We start from the raw sequence: 20,032 nt of genomic DNA on the forward strand, positions 1-20,032 counted from the left end.
TCTGGATGAGGTCGGAGCACTCAGATGAGGTCCAAATATCCTGGTGAGGTTCAGGCATCTGGATGGGGTCTGAACACCCAGATGAGGTCTGAGTGTCCTGATGAGGCCCAAGCCTCTGTATGATGTCTCAGCATCCAGATGAGATCTGAGTGACAAGTTCCAAGCATCCAGATGAGGTCCAAATACCCTTATGAGGTCCAAGCATCCAGATGGGGTCTGAGCACCCAGGTGAGGTCTGAGTGTCCAGACGAGGTCCAAGCATCCAGATGATGTCTGAGCACCCAGATGAGGTCTGAGTGTCCTGATGAGGTCTGAGCATCCAGGTGAGGTCTGAGTGTCCTGATGAGGTCTGAGCATCCAGGTGAGGTCTGAGCACCCAGATGAGGTCTGAGTGTCCAGACGAGGTCCAAGCATCCAGATGATGTCTGAGCACCCAGATGAGGTCTGAGTGTCCTGATGAGGTCTGAGCATCCAGGTGAGGTCTGAGCACCCAGATGAGGTCTGAGTGTCCTGACAGGTTCCAAGCACCCAGATGAGGTCTGAGTGTCCTGATGAGGTCTGAGTGTCCCAGCCTTGACTAGACAGAGGTGACAGGGACCATCCTTGCCTGCACAGGGTGGTGCCAGGACACACCAGGGTGGCAAAGGGGCTGATGCCAGAGGGTGAGGAGCCCTTTTCTGTCCATTCCAAATCACCAATCTGCCCCTCTTTTACCATGGGCAGCAGGGGGTAGGCAGGGTGGGGGCTGCTTAACCAGGGAGGGAACTGATAAGGCAGAAGAGATTCTGTCTAGTAATTATTGGAGTAATTAGCTCCTTTCAGAGGGCTGCTCCTAATCTGGTCTGCATTGTGAGCTGCTGGGGATTGGCTTCTTCCTGGACAATGGCTTTAATCTGCCCAGGATGGGGCTTGGTGCTGCTCCTGCTTTTTCAACATTGCTTTTTTTCTCCCCCCTTCTCATCTAATCCCTGGCTGGGTTTTGCCTCCTCCTTTTTCCCCACGCTGTAACTCTAATGGAATTACTGCTGAGGGGCTGGGGGCTGGCACACAGTGGGTGGCTGTGTCAGAGTGCTGGGGGCCATGGGATGCTCTGGGGGGGATCTGTTTTGGAGTGTGAGGATGGGGAGATGACTCTGAAATATCTGCAGGGTGGGTGTCAAGAAAGGGCCAGGCTCTGTTCAGTGCTGCCCAGTGACAGGCCAAGGGGCACTGGGTATGAGCTGGAACCCAGAAGGTTCCACCTCAACATGAGGAGAAACTTGTTTGGTGTGAGGGTGCTGGAGGCCTGGAGCAGGCTGCCCAGAGAGGTTGTGGAGTGTCCTCTGGAGACTTCCAAGCCCCATCTGGATGTGTTCCTGTGTGACCTGCCCTGGGTGATCCTGCTGGAGCAGGGGTTTGGACTGGATGACCTCCAGAGGTCCCTTCCAAGCCTTAGCATTCTGTGATTCCCTGATGTGGAGCCTCTGGTGTGAACTCCCTGTGGGCTGGCAGGAGCGTGGGGTGCTGCCAGCACCTCCCACAGAACTGTTGGACAGCTCAGTCCCTGTTCCTGATTTATTGTTACATGTCTGGGTGTGAGGCTTGGGGAGAGAAGTGGCAAACCCCCAAGTTTACTTAAAGCTGGTTTGCTGTGCTGGAGGTCATAGAATCACTGAATGGTTTGGCTTGGAAGGGACCTCAGAGCTCATCTCCTCCAACCCCTGCCATGCCCAGGGACACCTCTCAGCTGGACTCAGCTGCTCAGGGCCTCATCCAGCCTGGCCTTGAACACCTCCAGGCAGGAGGCAGCCACAGCCTCCCTGGGCAGCCTGTGCCAGAGTCTCACCACCCTCACACCAAAGAACTTCTTCCTCAGCTCCACTCTAACCCTGCTCTGCCTCAGCTCCAAACCATTCCCCCTTGGCCTGGCTCAGACACCCTCAGGAGAAGTCTCTCTGCAGCCTTCCTGGGGGACCCCTTCAGGTTCTGGCAGGCAGCTCTGAGGTCCCCTTGGAGCCTGCTCCTCTCCAGGCTGCACACCCCCAGCTCCCTCAGCCTGGCCTCACAGCAGAGCTGCTCCAGCCCTTAGGATGAGATGGTCCTGAGTGCTGAGACCAAACCCTGCTGCTGGAGCTGGTGGCAGCCTGGGGAAGGAGGAGCTTTGGTTCTGCCACCTTGTCTCTAGGAGCAAATGTGGGAGAGAAGGGGGAGGATTTCTCTGCAGAAGCCTGAGGTGAAGGCAAGCCTCGGGGAGACCCTGTCTGAGCCCAGCAGAGCCTGATCCTGCAAGAGGGAACATGCTGGGGAGAGCAGAGAGGTTGGGACATGGCTTGCTGAGCAGGAGGAGGCAGCGTGGGCAGGCAGGGGGCAGGGGAAGCAGTAGAGGGGTGGCAAAGACAGGAGTGGGATGCCAGGACACACAGTGCCAGGCAGAGCTGGAAATGCTGAATGCTCCCAGCTGGGTTTTGGATGCACCTGGCTCAAGGTGCCCTCCACCAGGCTGCACCTTTGCAGGCGGAATTGCAGAGGTGGATCCAAGGGAGGATTCCAAGGGAAGCCCTTTCCCATTAAGGGATTTATTCCCAGTAGCTTCTGGTTTGGGGCAGTTTTACCCCCTGAGATCCATCCCTGAACCCCCATCTGCAGGATTTCAGTAACTCAGTCAGGAGCCAGGTGGCATCTGGGGACGTTGCTGGTGTGAGCCCTGCCTCTGTCCCAACCCCTGCCCTGGTCTCTCCCTGTGCTTTCCCACCCTTCCTGCTGGGCAGTGCCCCAGGGCTGTGGCTGTGAGAAGGTGACTCAGGCAAATCCCAGCTCCTTGTGTGGCTGGCACCTCCTGGCAGCAGAAACAGCACAGCACCTTCTGCTGGCAGCTTCAGCTGCTTCTTGCCCAACTTGTGGACTTCTTTTATCTCAGTGGGCTGGAGTCACCAGAGCCAGCAGTCTGCAAGTCTGGTGCTCTGCCTCCTGCCTTTGTTTTCCCAGCCAGATAAATGTAGAGTTTCTCCTGCTGAGGTTTTTGCTGGGTTTGACCCTTCTGAAGGGGTGATGAAGGAGGGTGCAGGGGCTGGGGCTGGCCAAGGCTCTCCTCTCCCTTCCCAATTTTCCCCATTCCAGAGACTCCAGCTGCCCCAAGTGTGCAGCACATCCCTGGGAGTGGGCATGAAAGTAGAAGAATCACAAAATTGGTTGGAGAAGACCTTTCAGATCATTCAGTCCCAACCCTGAACCCAGCACTGCCAGGGCACCACCAAACCATGGCCCTCAGCACCAGAGCTCCATGGCTTTGAAACCCCTCCAGGGATGGGGACTGCACCACTGCCCTGGGCAGCCTGGGTCAGGCCTTGACAATCCTTTTGGGAAAGAAATTGTTCCTCATGTCCAACCTAACCTGCACTGGGGCACCTTGAGACTTTCTCATCTTTCCCTATCACTTGTTCCTATGGAGCAGAGCCCAGCCCCCACCTCCCTGCAGCCTTCTCTCAGGGAGCTGGAGAGAGCAATGAGGTCTCCCTCAGCCTCCTCTTCTCCACTCTGAACACCCCCAGCTCCCTCAGCTGCTCCTCCCCAGCCCTCTTTTCCAGACCCTTCCCCAGCTTTGATGCCCTTCTCTGGACCTGTTCCAGTCCCTCCATGTCCTTCTGGGAGTGAGGGCACAAAACTGAGCCCAGGATCTAAGGTGGAGCCTCCCCAGTGCCCATCCAGGGACACCATCCCTGCCCTGCTCCTGCTGCCCACACCATTGCTGCTCCAGCCCAGGCTGCTGCTGCCCTTCTTGCCCCCCTGGGCACTGCTGGCTCCTCTCCAGCTGCTGCCACCCAGCACCCCCAGGGCCTTTTCTGCTGGGCAGTTTCCAGCCACTCTGCCCCAGCCTGGAGCCTTTCTGGGGTTGTTGTGACCCAGGTGGCTTGTTGAACAGCTTGGCCTTGTTGAACCTCATCAATGCAGCCTGCCCAGAGCCTTCTGCAGAACCTTCCTGGTCCACACTTGGCACTGGGTTGCAGTCCTACATCTTCCTGCCTTTGTGCCAAGAGCCCTGTGGTTCAGTCTCTGAGGCAATCTGGTGAGGGCAGAGGTGTTTGGCTTGGGCTCCACCACCCAAGCCATGGCTGGCAGCAGCAGGCTGGTATCAGCCTGGCTGTTGGTGACCAGATCAAGTGTTGTGGCATCACCCTGGGCTTCCTCTGCTGCAGGAGCTGCTGCCACCCTCCTGGTGCCACAACCTGTTGAGTTCTTTGTGTGGCCAGGGCTGAGGGCAGTGGAGCTGCTAAGCTCTTTTAGAAATTAGGTCATTTAGGAGATCCCTGCTCTGACATCCTGACCTTTGTTTACTTAACATTTAAGCCTCTGAAGCCAAACTGCAGCAGCAGCCTCCAGCTGTCAGCAGGGGTGAGGGGTGGCAGGGGCTGGCCTGCAGCACTGTGGCCACTGGCATCGCAGGAGCAGGGGGTGATAGTGGTGGGGAAGCCACTCTGGTTGTGGATATCTCTGGATGATCAGCCTGGAGAAGAGAAGGCTCCAGGGAGACCTCAGAGCAGCCTTCCAGTACCTGAAGGGACTCCAGGAGAGCTGGGGAGGAACTTTGGACAAGGGCTGGGAGTGCCAGGATGAGCTTTGAGCTGGGAGAGGGGAGACTGAGAATGGAGATGAGGAAGAAATTGTTGCCAGTGAGGATGGGGAGAGACTGGCACAGGTTGCCCAGGGAGGCTGTGGCTGCCTCCTGCCTGGAGGTGTTCAAGGCCAGGCTGGATGAGGCCTTGAGCAAGCTGGGCTGGTGGGAGGTGTCCCTGCCCACGGCAGGGGGTTGGAACTGAAGGTCCCTTGCAGCCCAAACCATTCTATGAAATTTTAGGTTGAGCTTAAGGTTTCCATGCTAAGGATACAAACCAGATGCCCTCCTACCCCCATTTCTCTCTCTGTGCTTCAAGGGTCTGGTTTGAGGAATTTTGCTCTCCCCACCCCCCCTTTTGATCTGCTCCCCAAAACCTCTTAACAGGGTGCAGAGATGCAGATGTCCCCCAGTGCCCTAAGCCCTGTCTCAGCAGGCTTTGCTGGTGGCTCCCCATTTTATGTGCCAATGCAGGCTGCAGTTGCCCCTTTTTGGGAAGGGCTTTGGCAGGGTGGGGGCTGGCAGAGCCCAGCACCTCCCAGCCTTGTCCTGGGCAGAGTCCCCTGAGGTGGCTTGGGGCAACTGCTGGAGCAGGGCCATGCAGCCCTGCCTCCCACAGCATTTTTGATCATCATCTCCTGTTTCTCCCTTCCCTGCCTCCTTTCCCTGGTGACAATGAACAGAAGGGAAAATCCCTCTTGGATTTTCAGAGCAGTTTTTCACATTGTTTTACTGAAGAAGTGCCTGACCCCCACATGAGAAGAGCTTGGTTCTGCTTTGGCTGGAGGGGAAGCTCCAGAGCAAGGCTGCTGTGCTTCTGCACAGTGCAGAACTGTTCCCTTTCTCCTGCCCTGGGGTCCTTTCCCCCAGGGATTCAAAGGCTGATAGAATGGGTTGGGTTGGAAAGGACTTCAAAGCTCAGTCAGTTCCAACACCCTGCCATGGCCAGGGACACCTCCCACCAGCCCAGCTTGCTCAAGGCCTCATCCAGCCTGGCCTTGAACACCTCCAGGGAGGGGATAGCCACAGCCTCCCTGGGCAGCCTGTGCCAGTCCCTCCCCACCCCTGGTGCCCTGGCAGTGGGGTCCTTCCCCAGGGATGTCCCTTGGCACTCATGGGTGCTGCTTGCCCCAGGGACAGAATCTGACTGTAAGGCCCTTTCAGGATGGAACCATTTCAGTGTGCACCCTGGGATCCTGCTTTTTTTTTTCCCCTTGAAACCCCTCTCTTGAGCAGCATGTGGGCAGAGTGGGGTTGGGTGTTTGATAAAAGCCTTGCTGGGTGCTAAAGTTCACTTGGCAGCACCTGGGCACGTGGGCTCAGCTCACCTGCAGCTGCTGCCAGGAGCTCCAGGAGGAGCCTGCCCCATGGCACCTGATGGAGGGGGCTTGGAAAGGAAGGAAGGAAAGGCTCTGCTGTTGAGTGCCTGCTCTTCAGAGGTGGGGTTTGGGGAAGCAGCATCTCCAGCAGGACAGGGGAAGAAGGAAGTCATAAAATCATAGAATGCTAAGGGTTAGAAAGGACCTCTGGAGATCAGCCAGTCCAACCCCACTGCCAGAGCAGGGTCACCCAGGAACACATCCAGGTGGGTTTGGAAAGTCTCCAGAGAAGGAGACTCCACAACCTCTCTGGGCAGCCTGCTCCAGGCCTCCAGCACCCTCATATCAAACAAGTTTCTCCTCATGCTGAGGTGGCACTTCCTGGGTTCCAGTTTGTCCCCAGTGTCCTATCACTGGGCACCACCAAAAAGAGCCTGGCACCTTCATCCTGACACCCCTCAGACATTTATAGACACTGATCAGATCCCTCTCAGCCTTCTCCTCTGCAGACTAACCAGCTCCAGGGCTGCTCTCAGCCTTTCTTCACAGCAGAGATGTTGCAGTCCCTTCAGCATCCTCATAGCCTCCACTGGACTCTCTCCAGCAGATCCCTGTTCCTCTTGACTTGGGGAGCCTAGAACTGGCCACAGGATTCCAGGTGTGGTCTCAGCAGGGCAGAGCAGAGTGAGAGGAGAACCTCCCTAGCCCTGCTGGCCACACTCAGTGCCAGTGCCCTGGGGAGCAGGAGCCCAGCTCTGCAGGCTGCTGTGATCTCATTCCTGTGGTGTGGAAAGTGCCCAGCAGGTCTGGTCCCTCCCTGCCTGCCTTTCAGTTTGCTCTCTTGGTGCCTCTGCCAAGTTCAGCTGCCTCTTACTAATGTGTCTGGGGGGATTTTTTGGCTTGGGTCTGGCACTGCCAGTTGCCATGGCCACAGGCACTTCCCTGCTTCGCTGCAGTGTTTGCTCCTTGTGGCCCAGCCCAGCCCTGCTGTCCCTCAGTGCACACAGGCTCCTGTGTTAGCAGCCAGCTGGGGCAGGAGGCAGCCCCCACCTTGGTGGGACACTCAGGAGGAGACACAAAGCTTCCCTGCCTCACCCCAACCCTTCTGTTTGCCTTTCTGTGCTGTAGGGAAGGGCAGTGACAGAGCCTCCTACTCCACGTTCGGCAGAGACGCAGGGATCCCAGGACTCAACCAGGTAAGGAGGAGATCCACTTGGACCATTTGCTTTGTGTACTGGCTGGAAGCTGCTGGGAGTGAGAGCCTGGGAATGGAGAGGGAGCTGGGGGGTTGCATCTCAACCTCTCTACAGCAAGCCCTGGAAAGCCTCAGCTCTGCTCAGAGATGGCTGTGGAGCGCTGGGGGTTTGTACAGATGCTTGGTGCTGGCTCAGAGGAGTTGGCAGAGTTCAGGGATGGGCTTGCAGCAGCTTCTCACTGCTCCAAACCTCTCCAGACTCACCTCTTTTACTGCTGCTAATCCTGTGTCTGGCTGATCTGTGTTTAATCAGATCTGACCTCGAAGGGAGTCTCAGGGAGTCGGATCCAGGCAAGACCTTTCCTTGTGGCACGGTGGCCACAGGCAGAGGAATGCTCTGAGAGGCAACTTCAGCTCCAGCTGCTGGCCCTGAGGGTGTCTGCTGCTCTGCATGCTCACCCTGCACCCCAGCCTGCATCCCTCTGTCCCCCCACTCAGCAGTTAAAGGGAGGAACACTCCAGCAGATGGTTCCTGTGCTGTTGCAGCATCACTTCAGAGGATGCTGGGCAGTGTTTTGGTTTTGGAGTGGTTCTGCAGCAGATGCTCATTTCCACAATCAAGGTGGAGAGAGTTGGGCTTGGGCAGCCTGCAGAGGAGAAGGCTCCAGGGAGACCTTCTGGTGGCCTTGCAGTGCTTCAAGGGCTGAGCAGAAAGCTGGGGACAGACTTTGGAGCAAGACCTGTTGGGACAGGACAAGGGGAGATGGTTTGAACTAAAAGAGGGAGATTGAGAGTGGAGAGAAGGGAGAAATGTTTGACCCTGAGGGTGCTGAGAGCCTGTCCCAGGCTGCCCAGAGGGGTAGGAGCTGCCCCATGGCTGGCACCAGTGCAGGTCAGGCTGTTTGGGGCTCTGAGCAACCTGCTCTGGTTGGGGATGTCCCTGCTGGCTGCAGGGGGTGGGACTAGGTGAGCTTTAAAGGTCCCTTCCCACCCATTCCATGATTCTGGACACAACATGGCAGAGCTGCTCTGGCAGCAAGAGCCCTCCTGGCTCACCCTGCCTGAACCCCTCTGGTGTGACCAGGGCTGTGCTTCCTTGCTTCCTCTGGGGAATACCACAGGGGTAAATCAGAGCCCAGGAATCCAATCCAGCAGCCCTGAGATGATGTCTGCTGTTGCCACCAGCAGCCAGAAATAGCATTTGGGGCAGGAGCAAGCACCTCAGCTTTGATGTGTCCTGTGCCTGCCCTGGCAGTGCCCGAGCCTGGCCCCAGGGAAACAGTGCCACCATTTTATTCCAAGGGAGCAGCTTTTTTGGCTGGGCAGGTTTTGCTTTTCTCCATGTCCACACACACACATATTACATGTTTTAATTTTACACAAATTTGTCATAATTTCCTCTTCTCTGAACTGAGGATGTTTCCTTTTGCTGGAGCAGCTGTGCTGCCTGGCCGTGCCAGAGTGGATTTAATTTACCACTGAAGCTGCTAAAATAAAAATGGGCCAGGTGCCAAGCCTTGCTTTTTAATGTTCTGCTTTTGCTGGGGGTGGGGGGAGGTTGCTGGAGGAGGGGGGAGATATAAGGTAACAGAAACAGGGTGGGCAAATGGTGCTGGGGGAGGGGGCTGGGAGAGGCCCCGGCGCAGGCGTGGGTCGGGTGGCAGAGCAGGAGCCCCAAGCCTGCTTGATGTGGAGGGGGAGACAAAACCCTTCTTGTGCAGGGTGCTGGGAGGCCTGCAAGCAGGGCTGGCCGTGGCCCCCACAGCAGTTGTTGCTTCTGGCTGCAGTTTTTTGGGGGGGATGGGGTGGGACTCGGTGTGGGGTTTGTTGCTTTTTGAAAAGCACTGGGAAATTGTCTGTAGGCTGATGTCCTGCATGGGGGGGGAGGGGGGCACCTTCCACAGATCCACAGATTGCATTGGGTTGGAAGGGACCCTCAAAGGGCATCCTGTCCAACCCCCCTGCAGGCAGCAGGGACACCTCCAGCTAGAGCAGGCTGCTCAGGGACACATCCAGGCTGATCTTGAATGTCTCCAGGGATGTGGCAACACCACAACGCCCTTGGCTCCCCCCTCCTTTAACCTCTGGAGGCATCCCCATGGAGAGGGAAGGGTCAGAAAATCCCTTTCTCAAGGGAAATGGCCTTTAAGTGGCAGTGCCCCTGCAGAGGTGCCCGCTGGAGGAGGCAGGCAGCAGCAGGGGCTGTGCCCTGGCCCCTCGGTGCTGAGTGCTCCCCGTGCAGAGGTAACCTGAGCAGTGGAACAGATTGCAGGAATTCCACCAGCTGTGAACACAGCAGATCCTCTTTCCCTCCCTGACCCCTTTCTGGAGGAGATGGAGTTTTCAAGCACTGAGTTGTTCTTTGCAGTTCCTCCAAGGCCTGAAATCCTCTTTTATTTCAACCTGCTGCCCTCAGGAGCTGGGTCAAAACTCAGCTTTGATGGACTGCAAGGCCCTTTGCCAGCCCTCTGAAATGCCATCAAATGCATTTCCCTCTCTCCTGGGGTGCCAGGGGCAATGCCAGTGGGCTGGCCCATCCCAGGAGCCAGCCAGCACCCTGGGCTCCTGCTTGCTTCTGTGCCCAAGGTCAGCTGGGATAGACACAAGGGAGGAGTTTCCTCATTTTGGAAAGAGGGATTTGACTCTGCCCTTATAAAATTAGCAGGAAGAAAACAGCTCCAGCAGAGATGTTTCAGCATCATCCACGCTGGGGCTGGGAGGGAAACCATCAGTGCCAGACCCTGGGCTGGGATTTACAGCCAGAGGGGACTGGGAGAGGCACAGGCAGATGGGTCCCAGGATGCCAGCTTGGAAGGGACCCCAGGGATCATCTGGTCCAATCTTTCCAGGTGTCAGTGCAGCTGCAAGGAGCTGCCCCAGCACCCTGCCAAGCTGAGGCTTTAACTGTCCAGGGCAGGGAATCCTCCACTTGGGAGATGATTCCAGTGCCCAGCTGTGCTCATGGGGAAACATTTTCCTCTACAGTCCCATGGGAATCTCCCCAGCAGTACCATCCCTATCCCCCCTTGTCTTCTCCTGGCACTCCTTGCACACAGGGAGTCTCTACCCTTCATGCCCTGGGTGAGAAGGTCTCCCCTGAGCCTTCTCTCCTCCAGGCTGAACAACCTCAGCTCTCAGCCTTTCCTGCTAGGACAGAAAGGTGAGAACCTTCCAGACCCCTGGCAAAGAGGCTTTCTGGGCTTGCTGCTGGGTGAGTGCCGTCATTGTCCTCTGCCCTGAGTGGGTCCCCAGCAGCGGCGTGGGGGTGGCAGCAGGAGGCCATCAGGGTGGATGTGCCCTTTGAGGTGCACTGTGCCCATTAGGTGTGTGCCCCCCAAAGCACTGAGCACAGCACAAACCATAGTCCCTTGGTATCAAAGCTCAGAAGCAGCAAGGGAAGAGTTTGGTCCTGAGTGCAGGAACACTGCAGAATGAGCCCCCCCTGCCCCTCACCTCCTCTTTGCCTTCAGCAGCTGTCAGGTCTCATCCTGTCGGGATGAGGATGTCAGGAGGATGCAGCCAGGCTCTTTGCAGTGATACCCAGGGATAGGATGAGGGGCAGTGGACCTAAACTCACTCACAGCAAGTTCCACCTCAACATGAGGAGAAAGTTGTTTGGTGTGAGGGTGCTGGAGGCCTGGAGCAGCTGCCCAGAGAGTTTGTGGAGTCTCCTTCTCTGGAGCCTTTCCAGACCCACCTGCCTCGTGGGCAGCAAGGGAAGCATGGGACCACAATGGTCCCCACGATGGCATCTGCTGCTTGATGTCCTGGGTTTGTAGGGAAGCTCCTCACAAGAAAACACAGCTTGAAAGGCTCTTTTCTACCTGCACTTAGGTTCCCCCACCCCCACATTGACTTTTTTTGTCCCTCCTTCGGCTTGTTTACTTTTTCCTCAGCTGAATTGCTGTGAGGCAGCTGAAGGCAGCTCTCGTCCGCCCCAGCAGTGTGCTGCTTTTCCAGCCTGATGACACAGGAGGGCTTTTCTATCTCTCTCTCTGCAGACTGCTTTCCTGCCCAGTGAGATGGGGATCGCCAGCCCCAGCACCCTGTCCCCAACTGGGGTGAAAGGAGGCTCCCAATATTTTTCTTACCCCAACAATCCTCGCAGGAGAGGTGCTGAGAGCAACATAGGTAAGTGGCTTCCTGCCACCCTTGGGTGCCACCACTCTGGCTTGTCCTGCAGCTTGGTCAAGCAACTGCAGGGGCTGCTGGCTGGGTGGGTGCCCACATTGGGTTGGCTTTCAGGAGTGAAAGAGGGGTTTGAAAAGAGAGGTTGGAAAACTTCCTTCTGTCTGGCAAGTGTCAGATTAGGTGAAGGCAGCAAGAGGCTTGAGGTTCTCCTACAGATGCCTCCAGCCACACTACATCCCAGTAGTCATTCCTGGAAAACTTTTGGGCTGCCTTGGAGGCTGCTTTCATGGCTGAGGGGCTTCTTGGAGCCCCTGACTGCCATTCAGAAGCAGTGTGAGCTCCAGGCTGTGCCCTGCAAACGAGCAGTGTTTGCTCCAGGACCTCTCCCTGCCCACCTGCCTGCTTCAGCGTTCCAGAGCAGGAGTTGGATCCAGACCCATGTTTGGATCTACCTTGGAATAAGCCATTTTGCTTTGAATGAAGGCTGAGCTCATGTGTGAGCTTAGGTGTGGAGTGAAGCCGAGCCCTAGTTCTCCAGAACTTCTGTTTCTTGTCATAGTTCCTCCCTCACTCTCCAGAGTGCTGCTATTGTGGGCTTTCCCCACCAAATGAAACCAGAACCCTTCCAGTGGCTCCAGCACTTTCCAGCAACAGACATCCACCTTGGTACTGCCACTTGAAATCACTGCTGGCTTCTGGTGTCAGCCTGCAAAATGACTCTTTCCCATCAGGTCACTCTGTGATGAATTTCTCCTCCTGAGCTGCCCTCCAGCAGAGTCCCTGGTGTGGCAGACTTGCTGTGCTAGCATCCTGCACCCCAGCTGGGGCTTGCCTTAGTTAGGAGCTAAAAAATAACCATTTTTAAAATCCCCTTGAGCCTCTCCTTGGGATGTTTTCCTGAACAGTGTCCTCCCTTCTCCCTGGACACTGTGTCCTGAGGGGATGGGCTGGAGGGGAATTGGTCCTGCAGCCCCAAGCCTTGCCCAAGCATTATGCTGTATAAGGAGCAGATGAGAACCCAGTCCCATCCCTGGCTTTGTTCTCTTCCTGCAACCTCTCTCTGCAAACCTACTTCAAGTTCAGTTGTTTCCACCACTGATCCCCCCTGCTACCCAAAGGAGTAGTTTGCTTCTTGGTCTCTTCCAAAGAACAGGCAGAGGGCAGAGCCCTCCTGTGGGTGCTGAGCACCTCATGCTATGGTGTTTGGGGAGAGACTGCCCAGCTGTGAGCTGGTTGTGGGTCAGATGGTGCAGATGAGACGAGGAGGAGAGGTTCATCCTCAGACATTTTCACTGCTGATGGTTCCTTGGCTGGTTCCCTTCCCTACTGATGGTTCCCCATGGGCTACAGGGCATTTGGGACCCGAGCCCCCTCTGTACCTGCATCTTCCATCCTTGGAGGCTTTTACCTGTAACTTGTTGCTTCCCCCCACACTAACACCCTTCAAAACTCAGGTCCTCTCTTCTCTCCAAACCAGATGGACAGCCCAAGAAGGTTCGGAAGGTGCCTCCTGGACTCCCCTCCTCGGTAAGTGGCAGGAATGTTTTCCCCACAGATGTGTCCACCCCATTCCTCCATCCCTGCTCCCTTTGCTGTGAGAGCTTTTGACCCTATGCTCCAAGCACCCCTAACCTGGAAGGCTTGGATTTTAGAGGACAGGGAAGGGTTTTCCAAGCCACGGCTTCCTAAGTAGGAGGAAAGATGGTCAGAGGGATGGAGCACCTCCACTGCGGGGCCAGGCTGGGAGAGTTGGGGCTGTTCAGAGAGAAGGCTCCAGGGAGACCTCAGAGCAGCCTTCCAGTACCTGAAGTGAGGGCTCCAGGAGATCTGGGGAGGGACTTTGGACAAGAGCTGGGAGTGCCAGGACAAGGGACAATGGCTTTGAGCTGGGAGAGGGGAGATTGAGAGTGGAGATGAGGAAGAAATTGTTGAGAGTGAGGGTGGGGAGAGACTGGCACAGGTTGCCCAGGGAGGCTATGGCTGCCTCCTGCCTGGAGGTGTTCCAGGCCAGGCTGGATGAGGCCTTGAGCAAGCTGGGCTGGTGGGAGGTGTCCCTGCCCATGCCAGGAGGTTTGGAACTGGATGGTCTTTAAGGTCCCTTCCAACCCAACCCATTCTATGATTCTATGACAAGGGAAGTGCTGTGGAACTGTGGTGCTGAGGCACTGATGGAGACAACGAGCAGCTGCTGGTGGCACCTCCCTGGCCAGACCCAGACCCAGACCCACCACCTCCTGCCCTCACCAGCTCTCCTCTGTTTGACATTATGTCCCAAGTGAAATGCAATATTGGGTGGGATCAGATTTCACTCCAGAAGGGAAACCAAAGCAGTTGGAGGCAGGCAGGCAGCTGGGGCTGCTCCAGGTGTGCGCTGCCAGGGCTGGGCTGCGGCACTATGTGAGCCACGCTCCCCTGGCTGCTGGGGGGAATAAACCAGCAGTGTCTTTGTGGTGAGAGGTAATGGGATCTCCAGGAGAGCTAATTGGAGCAGGCTGGAGGGTTCCTGCAGGACTGGGGGAGCTGTCTGGCCGAGGCTGCATTCCTGGCCGGAGCCTCTGTGTGCTTGTGGGGGGACGGGCAGGCTCCATCCTGCCGGGAGCTGAACTGGGGCTGGGGCAGCGCTGGAGATGGGTCCTTGACCAAGCCTGTTGTGCCTCTTGCTGCCCATGCTAATGCCTTATGGAGTGGGCTCCATTCCCCAGGGAGCAGCTGTAGGAGAGAGTTCCTGCTGTGGTGTTCCCTCACTGCTCAGTCTGTAACCTCCACGCTGGGCTCTGCCCACAGAAATGGACCCTGAGGTGCTGGTGGGAGGGTGGAGGGAGAGGAAGGCACCGAGGGCTTGTTGGATTTAGCTTGCAGAGTGCAAGTCCATGCAGACCCACATGGTGCAGAAAGCAGCTCCAGGCCTGTGTTTGAGCAGGGAGTTTGCTCCATGCCTCTGTGTCAGGTTTCTGTGGGAAACGTGGAGCTTTTAAAGCTCAGCCGACATGTGGGGAACACATCACTGCCACCAAATGGCCCTTTATTGGCCTCAGATTTCAAAGGTGCTGGGGCCCCCCTGCCCATGGGGCTGGCAGTGCCCTGAGGGGCCCCAATTCCCACAGGAAGAGCTGCTGAGCTTTGCCAGAGCTCAGCCCTTCCCTCCCGTCTGAGCCGACACCTGCGCAGCCCTCACCGCAGAGCTGGGTGTTGGGGCCGGGGCTGCCTCCTTCCCTGCCCTCCCTTTGCTGGGTGACCTCTGGGCTTCTTGGGTTTGTTTTTGAACTTCCACACCTGGGGAGAGAAATCAGCGTTGCGGCGGCACAGGGAGCACAGGGGCCTCAAAGGCAGCGGATCAAAGGCCCTTTCTTGCCTGCCTGGCGGAGCAGGAGCAGCCCCCCTGTTCTGGCTGGACCCCGTGCAAAATAAATAGGTTAATCAGCATCTGATTAACATCAAGAGCTTTACTCTCTAATTCCCTAGCTGCACGGAAAACTCGGAGAGGTCAGCAGCTGGAATATTGATTTGGACTGATCCTGCCAAAGGCACGAGAGGCACTTGCTGGGGTAGGGTGGATGCAGCAGGTGATGATGGGCAGGGATGCAGCAGTGCTGGCTGTGGGTGGGTGTGGAGGTGCCTGAGTTTGGAAGCCACTCTGGGGTTATCTTGGAAGCCACTCTGAGGTTATTTCTTGTGATAGAGAAACAGAGAATTGTTTGGGTTGGAAAAGCCTTCTGAGATCACCCAGTCCAACACCAACCCAGCCCCACCATGGCCACCAAACCATGGCCCCAAGTGCCATGGCCACAGGGTTCTGGAACACCTCCAGGCATGGCACCTCCCTAATTGGCAGCCTGTGCCAAGCCCTGACCACTCCTCCAGCAAAGAAATTTTTCCTCACCTCCAACCTAACCCTCCCCTGGCACAATTTCAGGCCATTTCCTCTCCTTCTGTCACCTGGTAGAAGAGAAGGTGCTGGGCTGGGCCAGTGATGTGGGCTGGGGCTGCACAGAGCCCCTTTGAGGCTCCCTGTGGCTGGCAGTGCTGAGCTAAGGGTTGGACTTGATGTTCTTAAAGCTCTCTTCCAACAATAACTGTTCTGTGGTGCCATGGAGAGCAGGGTTAGTACTCGTGTCATGCTCCCCTGTGGGCTGCTACGCCCTGGCAAAGGACCCAGGGCTGGGTGAGACCCCCAGGCCTCCACCACACATCATGTGGCTTTACCAGATAATACCAAGCTCTGGGCACCCCAGGTCAGGAAGGACAAAGAACTACTGGGGAGAGTCCAGTGCAGGGCTGCTGAGATGCTGAGGGGACTGGAACAGCTCTGACATGGGGACAGGCTGAGAGCTGGGGGTGGTTCACCTGGAGAGGAGGAGGCTGAAGGGGATCTGAACAATGCTTACAAATATCTAAGGGTGGGGGGCAGGAAGATGGAGCCAGACTCTTCTCAGTGGTCCCCAGAGAGCAGGATAAGTAATAGGAATAGAGTTGAACAGAGGAAGTTCCATCTGAACATGAGGAGGAACATTTGCTGTCAGGGTGGCAGAGCCCTGGAGAGGGCTGCCCAGAGAGGTGGTCAAGTCTCCATCTCTGGATGTGTTCCTGTGTGAGCTGCCCTGGGTGACCCTGCTCTGGCAGGGGGATTGGACTGGATGATCTCCAGAGGTCCCTTCCAACACCTCCCATGCTATGATTCTGTGACGGGACTGGGGGGAATGGATCCAAGCTAGAGGAGGGGAGATTCAGATTGGATGTTAGGAAGAAGTTCTTCCCCCTGAAGGTGGTGAGACCCTGGCACAGGTTGCCCAGGGAGGTGGTGGAAGCCTCGTCCCTGGAGGTTTTTAAGGCCAGGCTGGATGTGGCTCTGAGCAACCTGATCTAGTGTGAGGTGTCCCTGCCCATGGCAGGGGGTTGGAACCGGTGATCCTTGAGGTCCCTTCCAACCCTGACAGTTCTGTGATTCTGTGATTCTGTCAGATCCAAAGGCAGCTCTTGCAGGACGCAGCTGCCGCAGCGCAGGGGCCGGGAGCCGTCGCGTTCCCAGCCCGGCCGCTGCGCCTGGAGCTGCCTCAGGTCCCACCCCAGCTCATCCCTGAAGCACGAAAAACAGGGAAGATAAAAAAAAAAAACCAACCGAAAACGCAGGCCAAGCCCAGGCAGCCCCTCGAATCCCAGCGCTGGGGCTGCTCAGGCTCTCTGGCCGTGCTGGCAATTTTTCACCGGAGGAAATGACCTCACCTGGAGGTCCCCGAGGCCGCCGGCGGCGCGGGGGTTGGGGCCGGGCTGGGGAGCAGGGACCTGGCGCTGATTTACAGCTTCCTGCGGCGCTTGGCCGGCGGCCGCGGGGCTTGGCCGCGGCTCTGTGCGCGGCTGGGCTCCGCAGCTCCGCGCTTGGAGGATGTGAGGAAGAGCAGAGGTGGCTGTGCACAGCCTGCCCTGTGCTCTGCGGGGAAAGGGAAGGTTTGGAAGGGCTGGGGCTGCTCCTGGGATGAAACCTGCACCCTGCACACACTGTGCCCCCACCCCCCGGGGTCCAACAGGAGACGGGGATAGGAGTGACAGAGCAGGGTGGATTGTAGCATCACAGACTGGTTTGGGTGGGAAGGGACCTTTAAAGGTCATCTTGTACAGCCCCCCTGCAGTCAGCAGGGACAGAGCCCCGAACAACCTGACCTGCAATGGTGCCAGGGATGGGGCAGCTCCCACCTCTCTGGGCAACCTGGGACAGACTTTCACCAACCTCAGTGTGAAAAATTTCTCCCTTCTCTCCACTCTGAATCTTTTAGTTTCAAACCATCACCCCTTATTGTCTTCTGCTCCAAGGTCTGTCCCTGTTGTTTTGAAGGTCTGTCCCCGTTGTTTTGGTTAGAACAGACTTTTCAGAATGTAAAGTGCAACCATTAACCCAACACTGCCAGCGCACCACTAACCCTTGTCCTTCACCACCACATGTCCACAGCTTTGAAACCCCTCCAGGGATGGGAACTCCACCACTGTCCTGGGCAGCCTGGACCAGGCCTTGCCAACCCTTTGGGGGAAGAAATTTTTCCTCACATCCAACCTAACCCTCCCCTGGCACAACCTGAGGCCATTTCCTCTTGTCCTATCACTCGAACAAGATAGGAAACACAGCACAGCAAACTCCCCGCCCTGCTCTGCAGCCCTGCTCTGGCTCATCCCTGCTATTTTTCCCTCCTCCTTTTCACTCTGGCTCTATTAAATGGATGCTGCAGCAGCACCACCACCCCCCCTCCTCCCTCCCGTGCCCGCTCGCTGCCGCACAGCTGCCTGGCGCGCTGGCCAGGTGCCAGCCCCTGGCAGATGGCGTGGGGCTATTAGACGTGCTTCATTCGATTCCCTGTCCCAGCTCCCGCTATTTAATCAAATTATAGGAAAAGTCAATTTGCTGGATTCTTGTTCTCCGCAGCCTCCTCCATTCCCCTGCTCTCCCCGGCCACACGCGCGGCTCACGCGCGGCTCCCTGTGCCCGGTGATGCCACACAAAAGGCCAAGGGATGGGAATTTTTCTCTTCTGAGCCAGGCACCCAGGGCAGCTGCCAGAGTCTGTCAGGCTTTTCCCTCCCTCCCTGTCTTTATTTTATCCCTTTTTTTCCCTCCCCCTTTCTTTATTTCACACTTCCCCACTCTTGGGCGATAGCAGCAATGCCCAGGAATTGCTTTCAGCTCTGCCTTGTCCTGCTGAAGAGCTGATCAAGGGCTGCCCTCGAGGCTCTGAACCCCCCCAGCTCCAAGGGAAGCAGAAACCTCATGCTTATTGATAGCAGAATGTTCTCAGTGCTGATCAATAGTTAAAAGACTTGTGGGGGACAGGAGGCTGGGGCCAGACTCTGCTCAGTGGTGCCCAGGGACAGGACAAGGGGCAATGGGCATGAACTGGACCCCAGGAGGTTCCATCTGAACAGGAGGAGAAACTTGTTTGGTGTGAGGGTGCTGGAATCCTGGAGCAGGCTGCCCAGAGAGGTTGTGGAGTCTCCTTATGGAGAGTTTCCAACCCCCCCTGGGCATTGTGCCCCATGGCAAGCTGCTGTGGGTGCCCTGCTGGAGCAGGGGCTTGGACTGGATGATCTCCAGAGGTCCCTTCCAACCCCTCCGTGCTGGGAATCAGGGATTCTGTAACTGGGCTGCCAGAGATCATCACAGCTTGGTTTGGGTTGGAAGGGACCTGAATGACCATCTAGTATCAACACCCCCTGCCATGGGCAGGGACACCTCCCACCAGCCCAGCTTGCTCAAGACCTCATCCAGCCTGGCCTTGAACACCTCCAGGGAGGGCACAGCCACAGCCTCCCTGGGCAACCTGTGCCAGTTTCTCCCCACCCTCACTCTCAAGAATTTCTTCCTCATCTCCAGTCTCAATCTGCCCTCTCAAAGCCATTTTCCTCTCCTGTCACTGCACGCCCTTGTCTAAAGTCCCTCCCCAGCTCTCCTGGAGCTTCCTCTGGGGTCAGCAGTGCTTTCCAGAGCTTTTTTTTTTCTATAGCAGCCTCTATTTTCTATTATCTCCCACCAAAAAATAAAGGGGAAATCCTTGGTGTCCTGGGCAATTCCAAGACAGAACAATTTCATCCCTTCTTGCTGGGTGAGAACAGGAGGTCAAGAGCAGGAGCTGGCTGGGGAAAGAGAAACTGGGGGCAGGTTTCCTTTCCAAAGAGAGCTGGCAGCGCCTGCCTGCCCCCCCCTGCCACCTCCTCTGCTCTGTGCTTCAAAAACTGAGAGACTGGTGGTTTCAGAATGAATCAATGGGGCTGAAAATAAGCTGCAACCCCAGTTCTCATGTCATTTTGGGTGGCATTTCAGTTTCTTTGCGTGTTGAATTTCTGCTTTAAGCAACAACAACAACAAAAAAAAGCCCCAAACCAAAAACCCAAACCCCCAAAGGATGTTTTTGTGCCAGCTCAGGGTGATGCTCAGTGAGGGTTTCCTAGGATGATGGCTTTGGATGATATAAAAGAGGGGGGGTGTGAAAAAAGCCTTTTGTTTATTCTGCTGGTAAAGAACATTGCTGAATGGTGCTGCAGAGGGCTGGCCAAGGGCTGTCCCCTCCTCTGTGACAATCCCTTCTGAGGGCTCAGCCCTCAACTTCTCCCCTGTGCCTCAGTGTCCCCTCGGGTGTCCGTGAAGGGCTGGAGCTGGGGCTGTGCTGCACTGTGGCTGTTCCAGCACGGGGATGAGCTGGTCCCAGAGCCTCAGTGGTCCCTGTTGCAGTGCCCAGCCCGCCCTGGGCCATGGGGTTAGCAGCAGAGGTGATGGTTTTTGTGGTTACCCAGAAAAAGTTATAACCACAGAAGAAGGAACTGGAGCAGAGAGCTGAAACTTCTGCTGGCAGCGGCAGCTTCTGCAGGAGGGGGCTGTGGGGATCCTGCTCTCTTACGGGAAGGCAGCTGGGGTGTGTCTCTGTGACGTCCCTGTGCCCTGCCCTGCTGCCCAGCAGAGCTGTGCCAGTGGGCACCGCTGCCACCTGAGCCACGTCGCTTCCCCCCACCCCAGCTTGGCTGTGGGATCGACTCTGTCGTCTGCTGCCATGAGCGAGAGGAAAGCTGCGTGGGGTGGGGTGAGCCATGGGGAGACTGTGGGGCCGTGGGGTGGCTGAGCTCTGCTCTTCAATGCCTTTCCTGCCCCCCAGGTGTATCCATCCAACTCAGGTGATGACTACAGCAGGGATCCAGCTGGATATACTCCCTCAAAGCCTCCCAGCACTGTGTATCCCGGAGCCTTTTACATGGCAGGTGGGTGACAAACAGCCCTGGTGTCCCTCAAGCTGACCAGAGCAGGGCTGCCCAGCCCTTAGGGGTGATG

The 20,032-nt window shown here is 56.8% G+C and overlaps 1 protein-coding gene across 3 annotated transcripts in view; it reads left to right on the plus strand.

Annotated features, from left to right (window-relative positions):
* The window catches only part of TCF3 (transcription factor 3), a 101,769-nt gene that overhangs the window by 67,175 nt on the left and 14,562 nt on the right, over window positions 1-20,032 (plus strand). For all 3 annotated transcript variants that reach the window (XM_054396258.1, XM_054396261.1, XM_054396260.1), the window contains exons 6-9: window positions 7,036-7,103; window positions 11,104-11,233; window positions 12,711-12,760; window positions 19,860-19,962. In XM_054396258.1, coding sequence (XP_054252233.1) covers window positions 7,036-7,103; window positions 11,104-11,233; window positions 12,711-12,760; window positions 19,860-19,962 — 351 coding nt within the window. The remainder of the gene's footprint in view (window positions 1-7,035; window positions 7,104-11,103; window positions 11,234-12,710; window positions 12,761-19,859; window positions 19,963-20,032) is intronic.

The sequence above is a fragment of the Indicator indicator genome, chromosome 36 (assembly GCF_027791375.1).
Source record: "Indicator indicator isolate 239-I01 chromosome 36, UM_Iind_1.1, whole genome shotgun sequence".
In the NCBI taxonomy this organism is placed as follows: Eukaryota; Metazoa; Chordata; class Aves; order Piciformes; family Indicatoridae; genus Indicator; species Indicator indicator.